Consider the following 21559-nt stretch of genomic DNA (forward strand, 5'->3'; position numbering starts at 1 on the left):
AGAGAGACGGCGATAGTCGTGACGTCAAGCCCCCCGCGACTGTGACGTCAGTGGGACGGAGACGCCGAGTCTCTCTCGCTCGCTCCGACGCCACCGGCCGCGTGGCGGCGCGGAGCCACGGCGCGGAGGCACGGCGGGCCGCCGATAAAGGAACCCGCACGATGGAGAAGGGGAGGGGGACATGTCCGTATAAGGCAAGGTAAGGCTTCTCGCGGGATGCGCCTCTGTCTCTCTCCCTCTCGCTCACCGCCCGGCGGCCAACACAGCCATTGATCGCGCAGGGCAAGAACTCGGAACGCCAAATGCCGCCGGGTCGCAGGGTTTGATAGAGTCCTAGAAGCGGGCCGCCCCCGCGTACTTCCCCGGCGCCTGGTTTGAAATCAGCGCGCGTCCGCGCCGAGCCCCTATTGGCCCGCGATGACGGCACAGGCACGGCGACGCCCTCCCATTGGCCGCCCCAGCGCCGCCGCCGGGTGGGGGGCGGCGAGAGGTGGCGAGAGGCCCCCGCCGCCACTGTACTGGCCGAACGACGCGGCCCCACGCCTCACCCCACCCCGCCACGGCGCGGTTCCGAGAATCCGACGCGTCGGGACGCCGGCCGCCCGGAACGCCCCCCCCCCCCCCCCTCGCCGCGCCCGGAGCCCGGAGCAGCCAAGCCGGGCGTCCGGAGAGAGGCCGTCGGGCCGTCGTCTCCGTTTCCGGGGCCCGGAGGACGTGGGAGCGACAGGGACAGACAGAGCGTGCCTCGATCCACCAGATAGGCCCCTCTGCCGCCGGGTACCGGCCGGCCGGCCTAACGATGTTACCTGGACCTGGCGAGCCCAGCCACCTCGGCCGCGCAACCGACAGTGTGTCTGCAGAACTCTGCACTTTGGTTGGAAAAGCCCCCACCCCCACCCTCGAAAACTTCGAGCAATGCTGATGAATTATTTTCCCTCGTGGGGCGTGGGGCTAGGGCTGGGCTATTCGCTGGGGAGGCGATATCAAATGCAGCGCTACTGCGAAATGCCACTACACTGGACGCCGTCTCGGCCGTCTGGGCTGGGGTGGGGTGGGCCAGGACTCCCACCCCTTCGTCTTCGCGGCTGCCACCCCATTCCACGAAGAGCCGTCCGCATCGAGGCCAATGTCTGGACGCTGCGGACGTCTCGCTGTCTGCCGACAAGGACGCGACGGCCGCCGCTGCTTTCGTATGCGCTCGCCACTCTGTCTCTCTCGCACCGGCGCGCCCGCCCCGACGGGGCGAGAGAGATAGAGAGACAGCGACACTCTTCGGGGGGCGCTAACTTGCACGGCTTCCTTCGTGGAACCGTCGTTGGCGGACAGGTGCTCAGGTGCGCGCGACTTGGACGCGGCGGGGAAGCACCACGGCGCTCGATTGTTGTCGCGGGAAATTCAAACATCGACCCGGGGAAACTCCGGCAACTGCTGTCGCACTCGCACTCATTCATAGCCCGTTCCGTCGGGGGCGAGAAAGACAGAGAGAGACGGCACTACGGAATGAGCCTGATGCCGTTTTCAGTTTTCCCTCAGACGGCCCCAGATTCAAGAGCAGCGCGCACCACCCCGATGGGGAAAGCCCCCCTCCCTCCAGCCGGGCGCCCTGCCTGCCCTCCGCGCGGCGCACTGCCAGCTGCAAGGCGGGGGTCGCCAGGGGGTGCACTGGGGTGCACTTCGTCAACCGGGCGGGGTATTTTTACCTCCATGGAGTAATCGACCGAGCACCGTGTGTATTTCCGAGGCGGGCCGGCTGGCGGGGGTGGCCGACGGGGGTGGCACTGGCGCCGGCCTGGCGCGTCGCGGTTGTACGTACGTACCGCGGGGCGGGGCGCGGCGGGTGTGGCGTGCCGGGCAGACCTTCCGTGAGGCGACACAGGCGCTTTTGAGAAATCTCCCGCCCGCGGAGGCCGCCGGCCGGCGAGACCCCCAGAGCGGTGGCGGCAAGGGTTCCCCCCTTATCAATGAAAGAGCTCTTGCGTGTCCCGTACCGTTTTGAATCCGCCTAGTGGTATTCAAACACGGCCGCCAACACGGAAAGGTTTTCCCCCAGCCCACACAAACACACAAACGCCTCGCCGATGCTTCGGTGCTCGTTGCCTCCCGGGAAATTGGAACCACAGTATCGGGGATCGTCGGAGTTTCCCTCCACAGAACACCCCTCAAATTACCCCCCCCCCCCCCTTCTGCTGTCGGCAAACTTCGTGTCGCGCCGCTCCCTCCGTGATATTGCAGCTGATTCGAGGAAGCGCACTGTCGGGGCGGGTTGTGTCCTTTCCCCGAACGCGAGGATAGGTTAGGTTAGTGGCTGCGACACGCCACGGCGACTCCAATCCAATTGGCCCGCCAACTGGCGCCAAATTGTCGCAGTGTAGTGCCCGGGGTGGGACGAGGGCGGGGAGGGCGGGGCGACAGGGCGGCAGTGGCACCAACTTACCGGCTTAGGCCGATGCGACGGGGACGACGGCGGCAGGTAGGTACTGCTCTTGCTACAGGTTTCGGGATGACTCATTGCCCCTCCCCTCCCCGCAGGTGTCTCGGCCCACCTTACATCTTACACTTTCCCCTCCTCCTCTCGGCTCCCCCCCCCCACTTTTTTCTCGGTCCCCGTGTGTTGTATTTTGTTTATTTGATTCGGCCGACTCGGTCCACCACCGCGAAGCAGTTGAATCCCTGCCGATTCTACCATTATGCCTGATGATGACTGAGGTGAGGTAACTGCTTTTCGCGGCTTTCTGTTCTTCCAGTGTTTTCGTCCTCGCGACCTCGACCCCAATAAATAGTGCAGGTTCAGCAGCTTGTTTTGCAGTCTTGGGGACGGCTGGCGGAACATCACGCACTGGACGCTCTGCTAGCTCTGCTGGCCTAGGCAGTGCCTAAGCTGGAAAAGCACGAGGATGGCCTTGATCTGCGTCTCGGCGTCCACGGACGCGACCCAGACCTTCAGCCGTCAGCGCAAGTCGGCAAAAGTCGAAAACAAAGCGCTTGCCACTTTATGCTGCACCCATTGGCTGCACCTGCCCGAGGCGTGGCTCCGTGGTTCTGGCGTTGCTGTCGACTTTTGCTCGTATTGTAGGTTGTATAGTCAGCCCTAGGGGGCCCTTTTAGTTCACGTGACTCATCCATCCTCCGGGGGTCCGGCGGGTCCAAGGGCCAAGGAGGGCCCCCGAACCTGCACCTGAACTCGGGGTTCCGCTCCGCGTCCTTATAAGGGCATGACCGCCCCACCCTCCTGTATTGGTCCAAGATTGTAAGACAGATTGTCGTCAGCTCGCCGAAAAGTGAAAAGGTCAGCAGTGCGTCTTCATAAAATTTCCAAAAATAAATCATCAACATCCTTGACGCAACAACAAACACCAACGAGCCAGCAAAGCCGCTCGTGCAACGATTCCAAAACTTTTGAGAATGCGCTCGAGCAAAAACGAATGCCGAAACCCGGGATCGAACCGGGGACATTTAGATCTTCAGTCTAACGCTCTCCCAACTGAGCTATTTCGGCACATGGGAGAAAGGCGCTCTACAACAGAGACACACACGCGGATAAGGAGGGAGTGGGGATCGGCTCGGCCTTCGGGCTTGCTCGTGGCCTCGGCTAGCCTCGGCTCCGCCGCTTCGCCTCTCCCTCTCTCCCTCTTGTGCCGTCGGGTCCCCGAGTCCGCCGAGTCCACCGACCTCGCTGGCTCCTCACTCAGGCAGCCGCTGCCAACTCCCTCCACTTTGGATTTTCTGACTTCCCTCTGTATGAAGCATCGGTGGTTCAGTGGTAGAATGCTCGCCTGCCACGCGGGCGGCCCGGGTTCGATTCCCGGCCGATGCAATCTTATTTTGCCGCGCGTTCCATTGGTTAACAATTTTGCTGCTGTGCAAAAGTGAAGAAAAGTAGGGCGGATCCAGACTTGACTCCTGGGAGGGGGGGGGGGGCAAAAAGTTATGTATGCCCTGCCTCTACTCAAACTACCACGACTGACCTGTACTATGATGATTCCAAATTTGACTCGACTTCGATGGTAATGGAAATAAATAAATGCCATCATCACAACGCTTGGCTTAGCTTCTGCGTTGGGCAACACAGGAGTTTGGTGAAGTCCATGCTCTACAAGCCGGGCAGGCTGAGCGATTGACTGGTTCCCAGGCCCGCCGCAGACGCGCGTAGCGCCACCGTCTGCCCACGCTGCCGTGTTTAAATATGTTTATCTTTCTTAAACCGCGGCGAAACCCGGCAGGGCGCCGCCACGCTGGCCTGAGACTTTGTTTCCCCGAGGCAAACTCTGCCCTCGTCGGCACGGTTTGCACCTGGGCGCCGGGCACGAGCCCCTCAGCCTTCGCTCTCGCTGGCGACTTCCTTCGCTCACCGGTGGGATATATACCGGACGAAGAAGTTGAACTTACAGAGTCGTGTCGAGCATTCCTCTCGGGGCCACCACGGGGACTTCGTGTCCCGGCGCCCCGGGCCAAGTCCCCGGATCCTTGGTAGAGAGTACCACGCTGTGCTGGCGTAAGCCTCGGCAATCGTTCGCATTCCGCCTGGGATAGGCGCGGACGGGTCGGGAGCGTTGATCATAGCACAGTCATGGAGTGCGCCGCAAGGCGAACAGAACGGGGCTCGCTCCGACGCAACTCTTTTGCGCGGTGCAGGATTTGAAACTCGTGGTCCTCGGGGAATCCCCGGTGCCGCCCCCTCCCTCTTATGGCAAAATCGATCCCCGCCCTGGCCAAGCTGGCCAAACCACGCCGACCGGGCAGCCGCTGAGCTATCAGCTTGCGTTCACTGTACCTCGTGTACCCGACTGCACACTAAAGCGTCTTGATGTGTACACAGCGCGGCGTCGATGGAAGTCGGCTGGGCCGGGCCACGGTTGGCTCTAGCTCTGGCGTCGCGCAGGCTGGGGTGCACCAGAGCGCTGCGTGACGTTGCGGCAGGTTGAGTCACAGAGAACATCCCCTGCAAGGGAAGGGAAGGCGCGGCAGCGCGGCCTGGTTCGCATTCAGGAGGTTGGGGGCGATGGGGGTGACGCACTCCTGACATTTCGGTGACCCCGGCCTCCCCGGCCGCAGCAGCCCTAGCCAGCCCGGCCCTGGCACAGCAGCCCCCTCTCCCTTTTCCCTTCGAACGTGCGGGAGGGGTGAATCCTAAATCCGAATGGGGGAAACTCACTCCCTCAGTGCCAACTGCAACAACTAAGAGCAGAGAGGCCCACTCGGCCTGAGAGAATCCCCACCCATCTCTCCAGTGTTCTGATCACCATCTCTTTCCACCATTCCCTGGGATGAGGTCCAAATAAAGAGCCTGGCCAGCAGCGTGTCTTATGGAACTTTTATTTTGGGTTCCAACTCCACATCTACACAATTGATGAATTGGATTGTTAACGATGATTCTACATATTACAAAGCATTCAACTTATGCCACAATAGCGAATGTTATTATTTTTATTTTAATATACATTGTAATGGCACTAACCAAAAGGTGATATTGTTGATATTTTTTTTTCACAAAAGAAAAGGATATTTCTCTTTAGACACACAGAATTTTCCAAAGTGCACAATCATGATACTTAAAATCTGAAAATGTGGAATTAAGATTAACAAATTTTAACACAGTGCAAGAAAGTTTCCAACAAAATTTGCTACACGACTAGATAACAAAATTACTCTTCCTCCAGATGAAATAATAGATGTATATTATAAAAGAATCAACAAGTCACTGAAACTATAGTATTTCATCTTTCAAATAACAACAAAAGGTACTAGGCTGTGAATATGAATGTACACAATACTTTGTGCACATCACTTGATAAGACAATACACCATATGATGAAATAAAATTTAAAAATATAAAATTTGAATGCAGTGCTAATATAAATTAATCAGCAGCTGACAAAGTGGACTCAAGCAGAGGAACTTCTGCCTTATCGAAAAAAGAGCTTTTATCTAACAAGATTCTATCACCAAACTTTGTCGAAGTCTTGTAGAAAGTTTTGGTATATAAGATCTTCGGAAGATTTTGTGACAAACAGAAGCATATTATCAGAAGTGTACAGTGCTCTGAATGGCAAACATTTACTACTGTAATATTGCTCTTCACATCCATCACTTTTAAATCAGTTATGAGAGCACAATGGAAGTATTGGAAAATATGTTCATAGCTACAGTATGTACAAAAAGAGAGTTCTACTTATGCTCAATACCGCCAAACAATACAAAACAAGTTGAAGCTATTCTGGTACCTCCGTAGTTTGTTATAGATAGGAAAGGATACCAACCTTGAACACGACACCAAAATCTATCACAGGCATAATAAAGGAAATGGTGGTAGATACAAGTAAAATGAATAAGTCTACACATTAAAGCCCTTCATTCACTTAACAATAATCAGCACAACAAAAATCAATGTCAACTTTCTTCAAAAGAACACCTAGTGAGAAACAGATAACAGACATTCTATGCAACCACGAACTTCAAACAAACACAAGCCACAGAGGGCTTGTAAGCACCATCTTCCAAATCAAAACCATCCATCCAGACAAAAACATAAAACAAATTTAAGCTAAATTTTGGAACAAATTCTTCCAAAGAGCATCAATTGAAGATGGAGAGAGAAAAAGGAAATATACACTTTCAAAGACTTCAGAAAAGCCTTAGCTTACATACATTGTCCTACAAACTACAAAAATGAGACGATAAAACAAAAAAGTACAGTTTTGTAAGTAAATCCAGAAATTACCTTAGTGTAGTTTTCAAAAGGGAGGGATACAAGTATTAAGTGAGTTTACAGCCCCAACCATAGCAAAACAATTAGTTGTAATTAGTTGTACACAGGTATTGTTATAGGTGATATTTATCATCAATTACCACTAAGGGGCAGCATTTAAAGAAAAAGCCACAAATCAGATGGCATTTAAAAATACACAAAAGAAACCACATGACACTCTCAAAAAAGGAACAATTGGACTGTTTCTGCTACACAAAATTAGCAAATTGAAGGTTAAGAAAATTTATGACAAGAATACAGGTGCATGAGTCTAGAAACTGCAGTGTTAAAGGTTTGCCCATGCAAGTATGGCTTGTGCTTGTGCTAGAGTCCTTGGATTCTAACTTGTACAAGTAACTCTCAGATGGTTTTCCATATGGAGGTCAATCTTGTTTGTCACTAAGGCTAATGCTATTCAAGGCAAACCCACAACACTGAGGTATTGACCCATACCCTCAGTAAAATTACATGTAAATTCAGAAGTTTAAAAACTAGCATATGAAAGGCATTAAATAATTAGTATGTACCAGCATACAATAAACCAGATCAACTTACCCTATATTTTCTCAACTGCCAGTACAAAAACAAAATTAACAAGACACTAAAATTTTTATGTTTTCCCTGAATTATAACAATATTGCCATCAGTCTATAAGTCAAAACAAACTGAGAATTCAGGTTTAGCAAAGACCACCCTCATACTCATCTTCACTGCAAGGGGTTACAGCTCCCACTGTCGGTGCAGCGGGAGGGGCAAGACCAGTGTTTGCACTGGTATCATCAAACTGCAATGGTAAAAGAACTCCAGTTAGAAAGGTCTGGAAGACGCATCATAACAGTTACCTTTAAAATCAAGTTGTTCAACTCACATCAACTTGAGCTGTGGCAGTATGAGATGGTGCATTGGGAGAAACATACGATGGAGCGGCATTTTCTCTAACCGTTGCTTTGGGAGCAACAGTTGTGGGTTGAGGCAGGGTAGTTCCCGCGCAAGTCTTGCATACTCAATGTCCATGTGTTTAATGAATGGACTGTTCAAAGCACGCTGCACGGTATCAGAATCCTCTTCATCAAACCCTTGGAGCAGCATTTCCAGTGTCTGAACCTGCATAGTAGAAAGGCAAGAAAGATAAGAATTTAAGAATAATTTGAGATTAGTAAAATGAGACTCAAGATGAAAATAAGTTAGGACAATCACCTCGGGTGCCTCACAGCAGTTTCCCCATTCCTTAAATGCCTTTTCAGCTGCCACATAGTCACCTCTTGCAAGCTGGACCAAAACAAGAGCCACAGCAAGCCTGCCAATAGCTGGTAAATGCTCGGACTGTTCGTGCAAACCAATCTCTCGTCTCAAAGCATCAGCAGCTTGATCGTACCTGCAAACACAGAAAACATTAAAAAGATGACAACACAAAGCAAACCAGTGATGTGAAGTACCATTGTGGTCGATCAAGCTTCATCCAAAACTGGTAAACACAACCCAAGCAAACTAATAACTCACATTTTAAGCTTTATAAGAGTCCGGGATACTTTGTTGACAAATTCTGCGGATTGCCTTACATTATTTTCCGTCTGTAAAGTTACAAAAAATAAAGTGAATGTATATTGCCTTTGATAATGCACTGATTTTTATTGAAGGTAACATGTTAGAATATAATACTTTTACTAACCATGGCCACATCGGCACCATGTTGATATAACTTCAAGGCTTCTTGAGGATGGGATTCTTCAATAATTTTGGCTGCTTTATCCAAAGCGAAAGCTCCAGACTCCGCGGATCCATGTTGCTGGTAGAGGGAGCAAGCTTTCTCAGCCAATGAAGCAACCTCAAGAAGATTCCCAAGGTCCCTGCTCATAAGCATTGCCTGCTCCAAGCACCTGTAAAACATTCCCAATAGTTACTTACCTGTTAAGGCTCTTGTTTTGAAGAACAAAACTATTTTCCTAAAATTTGATGGAGAGAGATACTTACTTGGCAGCATGAAAAAATCTGAGCATTAAGTTAAGGAATTGACAATTACACACTCAGAAAAATAACTTAAATGCACATCATAATAATGTAGAGGTCAAACAAAGATTGTTTCAAAAGGATACGATCTATTTTGCTTGTAGCACTCTGCAGCTTTGAAGAGGCATTCATTACACTGCTGGAGGGAACGGGCAATCCGAAAGCATGTAGCTGTATAAAAGAATAAAAATAACAATTGCATGATCGAGCTTAAGTTTTATGGGGTAGATCAAAAGTGTTTACGGTAGACATTACCTGCTTTGTTGTATTCGTCAGCAGCAGAATCGTAATCAGGTCTCCATTTTAGCAGAGATGTTTTCAAGCTGTTGTCAGATGAGTGGTGGAAGATATGAAACAAATAAAGGATAAAAGTGGTTAATCCCAAAAAACAAAGAAAAAACAATGCTGGTATAAAAAGTGATGTGAAATAATCCAGACACATGCCAACGCTTCAAAATAGGAGAGCGCAATTCGAGAAATAAATGTCTCAAAAAGCGAAACTACTCAAGACTCTAAAGCTAAACCAATTAGAATTGTCAAGAACTGCGTGCGAAAAATGAAAACACGCCCAACATGACAGAGACGTCTAACCTTACTTAACACCAAAGACATCATTTCAACAATGACAGCTCTATGAATGACAAATAATCTTTTCCGTCGCATAGTCAAGCGTTCAGGCGGCCCAAAGATTTTTCGTTTTAAGAATTTAAGTGTTGAATACAAGATAAAGAACATTTCACACTTGTTCACAATGAGAAAATCAATACAGATGTTGGAGTAGCTTTTCAAGTTTGGTTCAGTTCCAGATCATGATACCTACCTCTTCTCAGCGCTCTTTATTAATTCTAATCCCTCTTCAATTTTCTGATTTTTCGCCATGACTTCTATTTCAGAGAGAGCTTCTCGACCGAACAAAATTTGGAACACAGAACACTACATGGACGACGACACGGACACGAAGTGAAGTGTCTACTGCTAACATCCACGTCCGAAACCACCTTGATGCTATCCTTGTCACTCTAACAGGTTGGCGGACAGAAAAGAGAGAGAGAGAGGACCACAGGAAACAAAACAGTGGAGATGTCTCGCGCGCAGCTCGCGAATGGCGCGCGACCCTCCCATTTTCAAACGAGCGCATGTCGCAGCCCCGGCCTTTCCTTCGCCATTTGTGGAAAATAAATGACTTATTGCACATTTCCAAATGATGGAAAAAAATTTATTGTTTTACGTAACCTCTTTTAGGGTTTCTGATAAGAGGATTGGGTCAAACTCATTAAAAGGCATATTCGAGTAAAAAAATATATATTTTATATAGTACAAAATAATATGACATAGCATGTACACACATACTTCAAAATAAATAAGTATCAGTCCATAAAAGTACAACAAACATGGATGATGGAGTTTATCACATGATGCAGCGCATCCCATTCACACTCGTATCAAATCAAGCCAGTTGCTTGCTACTGACAAAGGATGTAATGTTGTCAAGTTTTCTGTGCTTTGAGAAATGACTCCTCATACACATGGAAGTAACAAATTTTACTGTTAGCTCACACAGACATCCTAGAAGTAATTATGAAATGCAAACCTATCCCCCCTCACATTCAAAACGGGGACAAACATCTTTCTAACATATTGGATTCATTTCTTCATGTGTTAGGTGAAAGACAAACATGTATTGCTTAACGAATTATCCTATATACCTGCAAAATTACTCTGTTTCAATGACATAGATAGTTACCTGACAAAGACATATTACATTAAAAGAAATGTTACAAAACATGTATGAATACATAACAGCCGAGTTAGCAGCCATGAGTATCTTCTGAAAAAGAGAACATCTTCAACATTATCATTAAAGACCACCAAGCGTTTGCTTTAGTTCTGTTTGCAGCAATTCAGACACGTTTCTGACAGTTTGTCACACAACGTGATCAATTAATTAAAGAGCTTAGCAAAGCAGCCTTTAGCAGATTCCATTCATTGGCATCTCAAGAATATCCAGAGGAAAAGTCTTGAAACAAAGCTTACAAGGCTTGACACATATCAGTATCAACACATGCTTAAGACATAGCACAGCACAGGTTAACATTAGGATTATAAAATTAACTATAGAAATAATAATACAGGTTTATTTATTGTAACTACCATCTCCATGAAACAGAGAGATTGAAACAATAGAGAGCAAAAGATGGTGACTGAATATTTACATAAACAATGATTACCGTCGGCAAATGAGATTAGAAAAACAAAAAGGATGGGTGGCAAAATTATTAACTTAGTTTCCTCCTGTAGTTCAAAACATTGCCCTGGAGTCAACTTCACCACAAATATTTCTTATCCTTGAATCCACAAAACCCAAGACTGAAGAGACTACGAGCAGACTGTAGAGAGAACCAAATACAGTAAGTACATAACATTGTGTTCAAATTCCAAGATACTTTGAAACAGGTGACACAATCTATCTCAGTGTGGGAACAAGGTGTCATTGTCATTATTTAAATTAAATAAGAGTGCTTTGGTTTAGGAGTGGATAAGCAGGGGCCTTTGAAATGAAAGATGTCTTGTAAATTGACAACCACACATCAAACACCATTTACAGCTAGCAAGCCTACACCTGTAACAACAACACTAGGGTAGCTTGTTTGTATCAAAAATAAATTTGACATTAAAGCTTCAACTTAAGCAAATTATCCTTTATCAACACGGAAATCTTAAGTACACATTTGCTTAAAATAACATGTAATGAGAGGAATACCATAAGTTAGAATTCGATGTAATGGCTATCACGTTATGCCAACTACCAGCCCCTCACCAGCATATTTATTTTTAAAGAAGAAGACATAAGCTTAGATGCAAAGAATTATCACCGTCACCATTGATAATCATACTTTACTACTTTAATGGTGGGAAAGCAATCACTTTCAAGTAATAATAAATTACAAAAAATATACATATGCTAACACATTGATACTGGTGATTGCTACTTACAGTATTTATTATTACCTAACCATCTTCAACCCTCACATTTATAAAAACAGTAAAATATAGCACATTATTTAACTGCAATTAGAACTCTATTGGTTAGCTCCAAGGGTGATTGTCACAGGCAGCTAATACCTTCAGGGGCAGTGGGAAAAATTATGTCCAGTGAAAACATTGCATGCAACAGAAACAAATGCAAAAGGCTTTGAAGCATATAAATTTCACACCACCTTGTACTGTTGAAACACATGAAAATTTCAAGTTAACAGAAAGTTACAGATGTGCGGATGGATAGTAGACTAGCAGAACTTAGCATCTTGTGAACTCACTTGTGTAAAACAAAACAAGCACATTTTGTTAAAAGTGGGCCGTGAGGAAAAAAAATCTCTGAATTATTGGGAAACAAGGGACTGGGAAGAGGGAGCTCAACTACAATAAAATGAAAATCTGAGCCTCATGAAATTGGTGCCTTAACACAATTTATTAGTATGGAAAGTGGACAATTAGACCAGGTCAGGTTTATAGCTGTTCCAATAGTAATAAATACAAACCAAAAGTTCAACCTTCCTGCCCCTCCCAAGCAGAAAAACAAAAACTAAAAACTGCTCCTTTTTCAAATTTGAAACCAATGTTTAAATGGATAAATTTTCACATAAAGGTATGATGATAGCGTAGGACCTCAAGAATACTCAATGACTCCGATAACACCTATAACTAAAATGGGCATAGGACACAATTATAGTATATTAAGAAGACACTGCATTAAAAATGAAAGGCATTAGAGACAAAATAACTATATGGAAACATTGAAGGTATAAAACTGTTCAGAACCTAATAGTCGATTTTATCACACATTAATATTCAAGGTCAAACATTAAAACAATACATCACAAAAGAAATGGTCCTGGTTTCTTCAAAATGCACAAAGTTTTAAAAAAGAGTTGATAATCTTTCCTATTCAGAATTGGCCACCATGTACTGAAGAATGGAATTCTGCTTAGGCTTACTTGGATGCCACTTCTCAAGTCGCCATGACCGGAGGAGGTCAGCTTGAACATTTTCAGGCAGTTGTTGAAAGACAGCAGGGTCTACATCACTTGGCAACTCTCTTGGCAAAGGAGCATTCGGTGAACACTGCTCTGTTGTTCCGCAGGCGACTCCTCCACTTGTAGATGAAGGTTGCGCTGTCTTCTCAGGAGCCTTGTTCCTGTCAGCAGGTCGCTCAGAAGGCTTATCCACCATTTTCTCCACAAACTTTGGAAGGGGCCTAGCATCTAGTATCTGAACAGGACTACTCCTGATTCTTGGAGACCTGTCAGAATCACTGACACAATCCATTGAACAATCAGTAGACTCACTTGTGTCAGACCCATAAGTTTCCAATATCTCCATCCTTATATCAGGGGGTAGCTCTTTAAGAATTGACTCATCGATAGATGACCGAGGAGAGCGTGATGCTAGACACATTTCAGATACTCTCAGTTTACTTGGAGACATGAGATCCCTACCACGCCAACTATCTCCTCTATTCTTCTTAGGTGAGGGCTCCAATTCTGGTTCAGATTCTGAGCCTGACTCATTTGGTGTGAGAGGTGGTGGAAGTCTTGGAGTACAAATACCACTTCCTTCACCCTCTAAGCTGGTCAAAGTTTGAACTGATAGATCTCGATCTCTCACTAAAAAACTGGCGACTGATCCTCTACCAACGCCTCGTGCCCGAAACTTAGTAAATGCAAGGCCCAGAAGAGTAAGATGGAAAGGTTGATTGATATCTACTATTCTGTTGAACAACATCATCACAGTATTCATGAGCCTGTCCTGTTGAAGGCTTGATACATTACTTTGACGGCTTTCTCGGTGAGTTGTGCCTTTGGTTCGATCTAGTTTGCGAACAGTTACTTTGATTGTTGTAGGAGCCCTGCCATCTTCTTCAACAAGCTTCAGAAGTCTAGTGAGCAGTGTGCTAAGCTTTTCACGAACTTCACTTTGCATGCTTACTCGTCGGAAGCCATCTTCAATACCAATAGATAGAGGTTTGCCAGACGGTTTCACTTCTGAATCATCAACACCTAAGCTATTATTTTTCAGCCGAAGTGCTGCATCACATCCTAATGCTCCCTTTAATGCTGGCAATGGGTGAGCCTGCAGTTCTGGAATACTCTTTATACCTAACTCATTTAAAATGTCAGCAGTGCGACTGCCCACACCAGGGAGGGACCGTACATTTGGCAAACTGCCAAGAAGAGCACGCACAGCTGCTCCAGGAAATACTACTGTCTGTTGATTTGGTTTGTGAGTACTACCAACCAACTTTGCCAGCAACTTGTTGTGTGCAACACCAGCACAGCAAGTTAGTTGTAATTCACTTCTAATTTGCTCACGCACTTCCTTAGCGATGCGAGAACCTTCAATGAGACGAGCCCGACAACCACAGCAACAAGAGCCATAGTCATCATTATAAACATTAGGTTCAGCAGTATCATCACTGTCCATAGCATTAGAGGCTTCTGAGCTAGTACTGTGACATAATTTATGTTGATCTATTCGCTTGTTAACTAGTTGAGTGACATCAATGAAGTTTTCATCAAGACCCAGTCGTTCTACCAACGGACTGAACTGTTGGAGGAGAGAGGTCACCTAAAACAAACAAGGGCATTTCATAATGAAAGGTCAATTGTCCACAGTAGGAAAAAGCATTACTGAGGGCAACTTACCTGCGCAGAGGCATGTCTGTAAGGTGCCAAGTCTTCACCAATGACAAGCGTCATTCCAGGACAAATACGCATGGCATCCTCCACCATCATGCATTTTTTAACTCCTGCAGCTCGAGCTTCATAATTGCATGTGACAACTATATTTTTTTGTTTGACACCTAATGGACGCCCTGCTAAAGCTGGATCTCTTCTCTCTTCAACTTGGGCGTAGAAGCAGTCCATATCAATGTGAATTATAACTCGGGAGTGACTGCCTGCCTCCATCTGTGAAGAAGAAAAGTGTGATGCTGTTTCAGTTACAATAGACACCAAATATCAGGGAGGGGAAGCCTGATAAAAATAAGATGAACAGCACGTAATAGAGAAACAATCGGGGATAAGTTTCAACAAGTTTGAAGATGAAATGTAAGGATTGGGGAGTCATTCTCTTTAGAGAAGAACACCATAACCTCAGTGACAAATGGACCATTGTCCGACCATTAGCACGCTGCCCTCGCATTACAGACCACAGGGCTACTTTGACAGTAGAGCAAACTGACCCTGCCCGACTTATGCTGTTCATTACATTGACACGATAAAGAATTCTGATGGGAATTCATCTTGACCCGGACAAAGCTTCTTACGTGGGCTGAGGGCACAGCGAAATTTGGCGACATAATGCATTGTCATGACCCACTGATCGAGTACCACACAAAGCAATCGCCTGGATACGGAGGAAGGCCATTATTGTATCATTACCTCGGCACTGTCAGTGATTAAGTGGCACTTGTTACGTAAGATGTTCTTTAAACATTCATTATTCTTGTTTAGACTTGTTCTTGTTCGTCAGTTTATTACTTGCTGGGTGTGTTCCATTTCCGCACTCGGGCTCGGGCGCCTGACTGATTATTCGCACTACAAGAGTGACCACCACTTCAAATTTTGCGGACAAGCACGGACAAGCCGCATAAGCGGTAGATTTGAAATGGCCACGACCACGGTGTCGCTGAGGAGTACGCCTTGTGTTTTTCATTTCTCCTTGTCTGTCAGACAAATTAATGTTTGTCGTCTTTTCAATGAGAAAGGGATGCAATGAAAGCCAGTGTTTACTAATAAGCTTTAATTACAGTGATGATGGTAATAATAATAAAATGTACAAGTGAGTACATGCATTATACTATACACAATGTACAAATCAAAGATAAACATTGGTCATAAAAAAATAAAAATTGATGGAAGCCAATTTATGATAAAATAAGTATGGTACAGGATGAAGATTATGTTGATTCTAGTTGTGAATTAGCACAAAATAAAATCAGAACCTTTTCACAGCTAAACAGGATTAACAAATTTGATCTAAAATATCACATAGAGACAATGGAATTAAAATTTAGCTTCAGGAAAATACTTTCTTTCCCCTGACCCAGAAGGCTTAACCAATTGTGGTGAACTATTATCGGCCGTGAATGTTTCATTTCTGTAAAGAAAAACAAAATTCATAGAAGCAGACCACTCACTTGACCAAAACTGAACATAAGTATGATTTAACTAGCACATACCTTGGCCTTTTGTGTGAAATTTCTGATTCACTTTCATCACTTTCTGGAGATTTTTCCTATCAAAGTTAAAACATAATGAATTCATTTATTGCACCATTCACACCAGACTCAAGTTCTAACATGTATATTAACTTACTTTGCTTTGATTAGTGCACAGATCCTTTGAGCATCGGCAACTGTTACTACAAGAAGAACCCAATTTGCGGCAACCACATCTTCCACCACATGTTCCTGTACATTTGCAGGTTGAGGACCCATCAGAGGTACGTTTGACAGGAAGTTTTTGCTCCAAATCGCCGTCAGATCCAGAAATTTTTCTGATAGCACTGTTGTCAAACACTGACTTTTTGTTAGTGGCAAAATTTAGCTTCTTTGGTACCGACTCATCTAATATGGATGTTTTACTCTGAAAAAATGCCCAATCAACAAGTCAAGTAGAAATGCAACATAAAACTAAAGAAATCATAATTTAATATATTCGTGTTCCTTACATGTAGTTTGGCCTTTTGGAGGCGTTTAAATAAAGGTGTTTGACGGTAGTCAGGGTCCTTATATGAATCATCAATTTCCACATCAGATGCAAAAGATGAATCAATAGCTTCCAAATCTTCAACCCATGTCTGATTCAGGGGCTTTTTAATTCTTCTCTTTTTTAGAACATTAGGTGATTTAAAGTTGTCAGCTTCAGACTGTAACCAAGAAAAATTAATCAACTGAACTCCAGAGAACTTGATTTCACAACACATTTGTGCCAGCTATAACTTACATTCTCTTTATCACTTTCTAAATCCCCATCCTTTTCATTTGAGACTGAAGATTCCTTCAGTCTTTCAATATCATCAATAATGCTACAAAGTTTTTCATTTTCTTCTCTTAGCAAATCATATTTTTTCTTTAATTCAGATTCACCTTCGACAGGGACGGAAGCATTCTCTTCTGCTTTTCGTAACTTTTTCAGCAAGACAGCGATCTAGGAGGAGAACAAAAGCTTACTAGTACACAACAAGTGAGGTACCTAATATCACTCAGTTCAGATAATAATAAATAACAGAATGAAAAGTTAATACCAGTAAATACATATTAGAAGTTACAAACCTTTTCAACATTCTCTTTCTCTAGTTCTAAGACCACACTTCTATGGTTTTGTTCAGCAGCTTTGAGTTTTTCCTCTACTATTTTTACCTCTGCATTCAATTTTTTACAATTTTCCTGCAAAAGTTGAAAAAATAAACAAAAAAGAGCAAATTAATTTAACAAGAATTTACACACACTGATGGTAAAAGCAAAACAAAATATTTTATACCTCTAGATCTTCAATTGTGTATTCTTTCATGGCTCCATCTTTCTTAATATCAACTGCTAGATCAAAGAGATGCTTCAAAGCATGCTTTGCATCCCCCATTGATTGAAGTGAGTCCCATCTAGTCTTTGATTTGTTTTCTGTCAACATTTGAGAATGCATCATGAAACATTATCAAAGAATAAGGCAAAGAAAAACTAGACCCACGAGCTGGACCAACACTTACCCTGATCCGAATCAAGTATTTTCTGGTTGATATCTGCAATTTGAGCACTGCGTAACCCAAGGTCTTCTTTTAAGCGGCTAATTTCTTGTTTCATACTTTCCACCTCAGAGGGCAAAGCAGTCTTCAAATTCTCCTAATTTTGAAAAATAACAAAAGAAGTCAGTAACACTAATTCATTATCTCAAGAAAGAACAAGTCTTTTTAAAAATGTAATAGAAGGTGTACCTCTAAGGATGTAAGTTGTTTTGAGATGATGGCACGATCTTCCACAAGTTTTTCTCGCACTCGCTCAGCAGCAACTGTGCTTGCAGAAACTTCCAGTTCTTGAGATACCCATCCCTGAATTCTCTCAGGCTTCCCATTGACATGAAGACGTTTTTCTTGGCATTGTTTTTGCAATAGTAATGCATCTTTCAACCTCTTGTTAATAGCTGCTGCTTCTTCAACCTTTCTCTTTAAGACATTCTGTTGCTTAGAATGCATGTTCTCCATGCGTGTCATAATGTTCTGACGCTTTCGGTCTTGGTCACGCAGTTTGTTAAGCTCTTTCTCACGTTGCAATTTCCAATCTCTGAACTGTTCACTTTCACTTTTCATCTGACGAATAAGTCGAACTTTCATGGCTTTCATCGACTTGATCTCATTGTTTAAGACCACAACTTTTTCATCTGACTTCTCTTTCATTTTAATAATTTTTGATTGCTCTAGAAGTTTCTTCTTAAGCAAAGACATTTGAGCTTCCAATTCTTGAAGGCGTTTGCGGCGTTGCTCTGCAATCTTCCCAGATGCATTGTTAGACTGAGCTGATTTTAACTGCTGTTGAAGTGCATCACGTTCTTTCTGAAGAGCATCTATCTGATTTTCTAATTGTTTCATATTTTCCTGGTTTTCTGGGTTTAATGTGGAAATATCACTTGAGTTGGCAAGAAGAGTAGCAGCAAGTTGTTCCTTAATGGCTAAGGCTCTGGTCAATTCCTGAAAAATAATTCAAATGATTATGGATGGGTCAAGACTCAAAGTCACTTACATTCGTTTGAATATGAAACGAACCTGAAGTTCTTTGTTCAGTTCAGCCTGTTGAAGAGTGTGAGTTTCTTCCTGCTGGTCAAATTCTGCTATCGACTGAGGAGTGAAATTACTTGTCATGCTACCACTAACAGCAGTACTATCAGTAGCCTGAGAGCCACCCTTGCAGGCTGAAAGTTCTGACAGTTCATGTTTCTTAATTTCATCCTCTCCATGTTGTTGTTCTGCCTAGAAAAACAAACAAAAAACAAGAAGGAAAATGTGAGCATGTGGTTTTGAAAGGTCAGACCTATCATTGCAAACAGAAAAACACATTACCTGTAGCTCTACAATTTTTGACTGGATAGTTTTCAGTCCAGCTAGGTTTCCTCGAGTTGAGGGGGAATTCTCCTTGGATTGGTCAAATTGATCAATGGTCATATTACATTGAGCATTCAGTTCTTTCAGTTTCATGTTCATTCTGTCACGTGCCAATTCAGCCTGTAATATTTGAAACATAAAATACTATGTATATAACACACCCAAACAAAAAAAATTGAACAATAATATATTGGACTAAACAAAATTAATTACAATACAAAAACGTACCAAAAGAGCTCGTTCCATAAGATTGGTCGTTTCACTTAGCGCATTGTTCAAAGCCTCTGTAAGCTTACGATTTTTGGCTTTGAGTGTGTCATTCTCATCAGCTAGGTCTTCATGCTCCTTGGGACAAGTGCCTATCTTACCACCACTTCCCAGAATTTGAAGGCGAAGCTCATTGTTCTAAAAGGGCAAAATGAAATCAGGAAAAACTTAGAGCAAGTAAGTGACAGAGAAATAATTATCCATAATATTTTCAGAAATAACTATATGAAACCTCTTTTTGAAGGCGGAGTATTTCGGCTGCTTTCGGATCCTGGTTTATTATAGGCTTGTTTTTGATGTGACGAGCTCTGTCGGCATACCTAAGTGTACTCAAAGTTTCTTCAAAATTATAATCAGCAGGACTGACACATGCCACCATCAAGGTGATGGAATTGCCACCCAGAGAATCTGCACAAACACACACACACACAGTCAGGATTTAATATTCAGAGTTAGAAGAAAAATTAGGCTGACAGTAAAAAATAACATAAATAAGCTTACCTTGCAAGAGCCTGGTAAGTTTGCTGTCTCGATATGAAACATAGCCTCTCTGCTGTCCATCACCCAAAGCAGATATCACATTCCCCAAAGCCAACAAGCCCTTATTAATATTAACACCTTCTTTAAATCGCTCCCCAGTGGCACCAGTCTTTTTGGACCTCTCAGATCCAGCTAAGTCTACTAGATGAAACTTAGAAACCATGTCACCACCACTGCAATAAAATGGATTAAAGATGGAATTAAAAATAAATTTGTTACCAGGTGGATTAAGAAAATAAAAACACAAGAAAATATATTTGTGGAAAAGAGGGAACTACACTGACCCATTGTTTTTCTTACACATTTGTATGGTAAGTGTGAAAATAGCATGGCTCCTGGAGGACTGTGCATTCATTGCTGTAGCACCAGTAGCACGGCCAGCAGAGCCCTTAAAAAGGAAGAGAAACAGTAGAGCAAAAACAGGCGACCCAACCAAACAGACTCAGATTAAATTTTTCTGTATCTCCATACCATCATAAGACTCTTGAATGTCTCCTCAACACTCTTCACTTCCAAGTCAACGAGTCCTGGGATGTGAATTCCTCTGGCATCTTCTCGTATGTCCACAATGCATTGGTCCCTTGGTTTAGTGCTACATGCCATCAAGTCAAATAACTGTTCTTTGTAGAGCTGTAATATTTAATGCTGTCAAAGCTGTTTATTCTTCAAATGATGTCATTAGTTACAACAGACAATTTACCTCCATAAAAGATGCTGATACTTTAAAATCTTGATCATGGGAATGTGCGATCTTTTCAAATATGTCGCTCACTGCTCTGGGAATGATACCCATTTCACCTTCACCATTGTAACACGTTCCCATTGAGTGAGTCTTACCAGACCCCGTTTGACCATAAGCTAGGATAGTCACATTGTAGCCTGGAAAACATTGAACCGCGTTAAGGATTAAACAGATCAACAGCCAAGGGTAAAGCAATCGGGAAAGCCCAAAGAAACATACCCTTGAATAACTTGGGCACTAAATTCTTTACAGCATTGTCATACACCTCAGCCTGGCTGGACTCAGGACTGAACACATAGTTAAAAGTAAAAGCCTTGTCTGCGTTTCTCATCACCACCTGAGGCTCATTGGGTATACAGTCGATGCATGACTGGCACCCTCTGCTCAGCTCACTAGCTGAGAGGGGGCGCACCCTCAGGGCCACACTGATGGCGTCATCCATCTGCAAAAGAAGGAAGCTACAGTTGTGACGCTGAACAACCTGTTGCACAGAAAGATGTTGGTCAAAGCGCTTTGGTAAAACAGGTAACACGTAGAAATTAAGTTCATCACTTGGGACCAAGAATGAATATGAATGAAAAATATAGAAGATTGAAAAGGTTTCTAAAATGGTCTGTTGACCAAAACTGATCGATTAAAATTGGATTGTGTAACTGGAAGTTATCATGCCCGAGGCATGTGAGGAATGACAAGCAACGAAGAGGCAGAATGGGAAACAACGCTTATAAACTTTCCTTGCAGTTAGTTAACATACAATCTCAGAAAAAAAGCAAAACAAAAATAACCAAATAACTCACAGTAGAGGCACAACATAACTAACCGTGAGCCAAATGTATACATAAAAGGGCCTACCTTGCAACTGCTAGCGGCGCATACAACGCTAGAAAACAGATAATCTCAAAACAAATAGCGAAATCTCCAGTCTCCAAGACCAAGACACACAATTTACAGGTTTCAACTGGGAACGTCAAACGTCAACCGGTGCACGCTCCCGCCCGTTTGAACGAAATGAATAACAGATGACAATCTCCGAGCCGTTACACTTCTGACTGCTCGATTTTTCATCGCTTCTCCGACGCGCGGGAAGACTTGACGTTGATCGCAGT

The 21559-nt window shown here is 44.2% G+C and overlaps 3 protein-coding genes and 2 non-coding genes across 8 annotated transcripts; 1 reads left to right on the forward strand and 4 right to left on the reverse strand.

Moving 5' to 3' along the window:
- Positions 1–3423: 3423 nt before the first annotated feature.
- Trnaf-gaa lies at positions 3424–3496 on the reverse strand. The gene has a single exon. It is a non-coding gene; the product is annotated as a tRNA-Phe (tRNA).
- A 247-nt stretch (positions 3497–3743) lies between these two features.
- On the forward strand, positions 3744–3814 carry Trnag-gcc. Its single transcript has one exon. It is a non-coding gene; the product is annotated as a tRNA-Gly (tRNA).
- A 1475-nt stretch (positions 3815–5289) lies between these two features.
- LOC117639984 (gamma-soluble NSF attachment protein-like) lies at positions 5290–9912 on the reverse strand. Its single transcript, XM_034376120.1, is given in 10 exon segments — positions 5290–7529; positions 7614–7720; positions 7723–7849; positions 7943–8120; positions 8246–8316; positions 8415–8622; positions 8717–8734; positions 8839–8923; positions 9008–9075; positions 9573–9912. Coding segments are annotated over 10 exon segments (1026 nt in total). The 5' UTR covers positions 9632–9912; the 3' UTR covers positions 5290–7424.
- A 2281-nt stretch (positions 9913–12193) lies between these two features.
- Positions 12194–15349, reverse strand: LOC117639983 (DNA polymerase iota). Of its 4 annotated transcripts, none has more exons than XM_034376116.1 (3): positions 14994–15118; positions 14455–14718; positions 12194–14377 (listed from the first exon to the last, which is right to left on the reverse strand). In XM_034376116.1, the coding sequence occupies exons 1-3, from the start codon at positions 15108–15110 to the stop codon at positions 12695–12697; spliced, it is 2064 nt and encodes a 687-aa protein (XP_034232007.1). In that variant the 5' UTR covers positions 15111–15118; the 3' UTR covers positions 12194–12694. The 4 variants fall into 4 exon arrangements, with proteins under 4 accessions (XP_034232007.1, XP_034232009.1, XP_034232008.1 ...); XM_034376118.1 differs by lacking the exon at positions 14994–15118 and adding an exon at positions 15193–15349 and having other exon boundaries at positions 12695–14377; XM_034376117.1 differs by having other exon boundaries at positions 12695–14377; positions 15078–15335.
- Positions 15350–15538: 189 nt separating this feature from the next.
- LOC117640266 (chromosome-associated kinesin KIF4) lies at positions 15539–21471 on the reverse strand. The gene is made up of 19 exons (XM_034376625.1): positions 21306–21471; positions 20673–20895; positions 20412–20590; positions 20183–20341; positions 19996–20099; positions 19673–19884; positions 19404–19579; positions 19133–19309; positions 18863–19024; positions 18569–18772; positions 17744–18493; positions 17519–17651; positions 17296–17432; positions 17088–17201; positions 16759–16962; positions 16484–16681; positions 16129–16398; positions 15993–16048; positions 15539–15910 (listed from the first exon to the last, which is right to left on the reverse strand). Exons 2-19 carry the CDS (start codon positions 20893–20895, stop codon positions 15817–15819), a joined length of 3552 nt encoding a protein of 1183 aa, XP_034232516.1. The 5' UTR covers positions 21306–21471; the 3' UTR covers positions 15539–15816.
- Between the last annotated feature and the right edge of the window lie 88 nt (positions 21472–21559).

This window comes from Thrips palmi, unplaced genomic scaffold (genome assembly GCF_012932325.1).
Source record: "Thrips palmi isolate BJ-2018 unplaced genomic scaffold, TpBJ-2018v1 HiC_scaffold_12, whole genome shotgun sequence".
NCBI classification, from domain to species: Eukaryota; Metazoa; Arthropoda; class Insecta; order Thysanoptera; family Thripidae; genus Thrips; species Thrips palmi.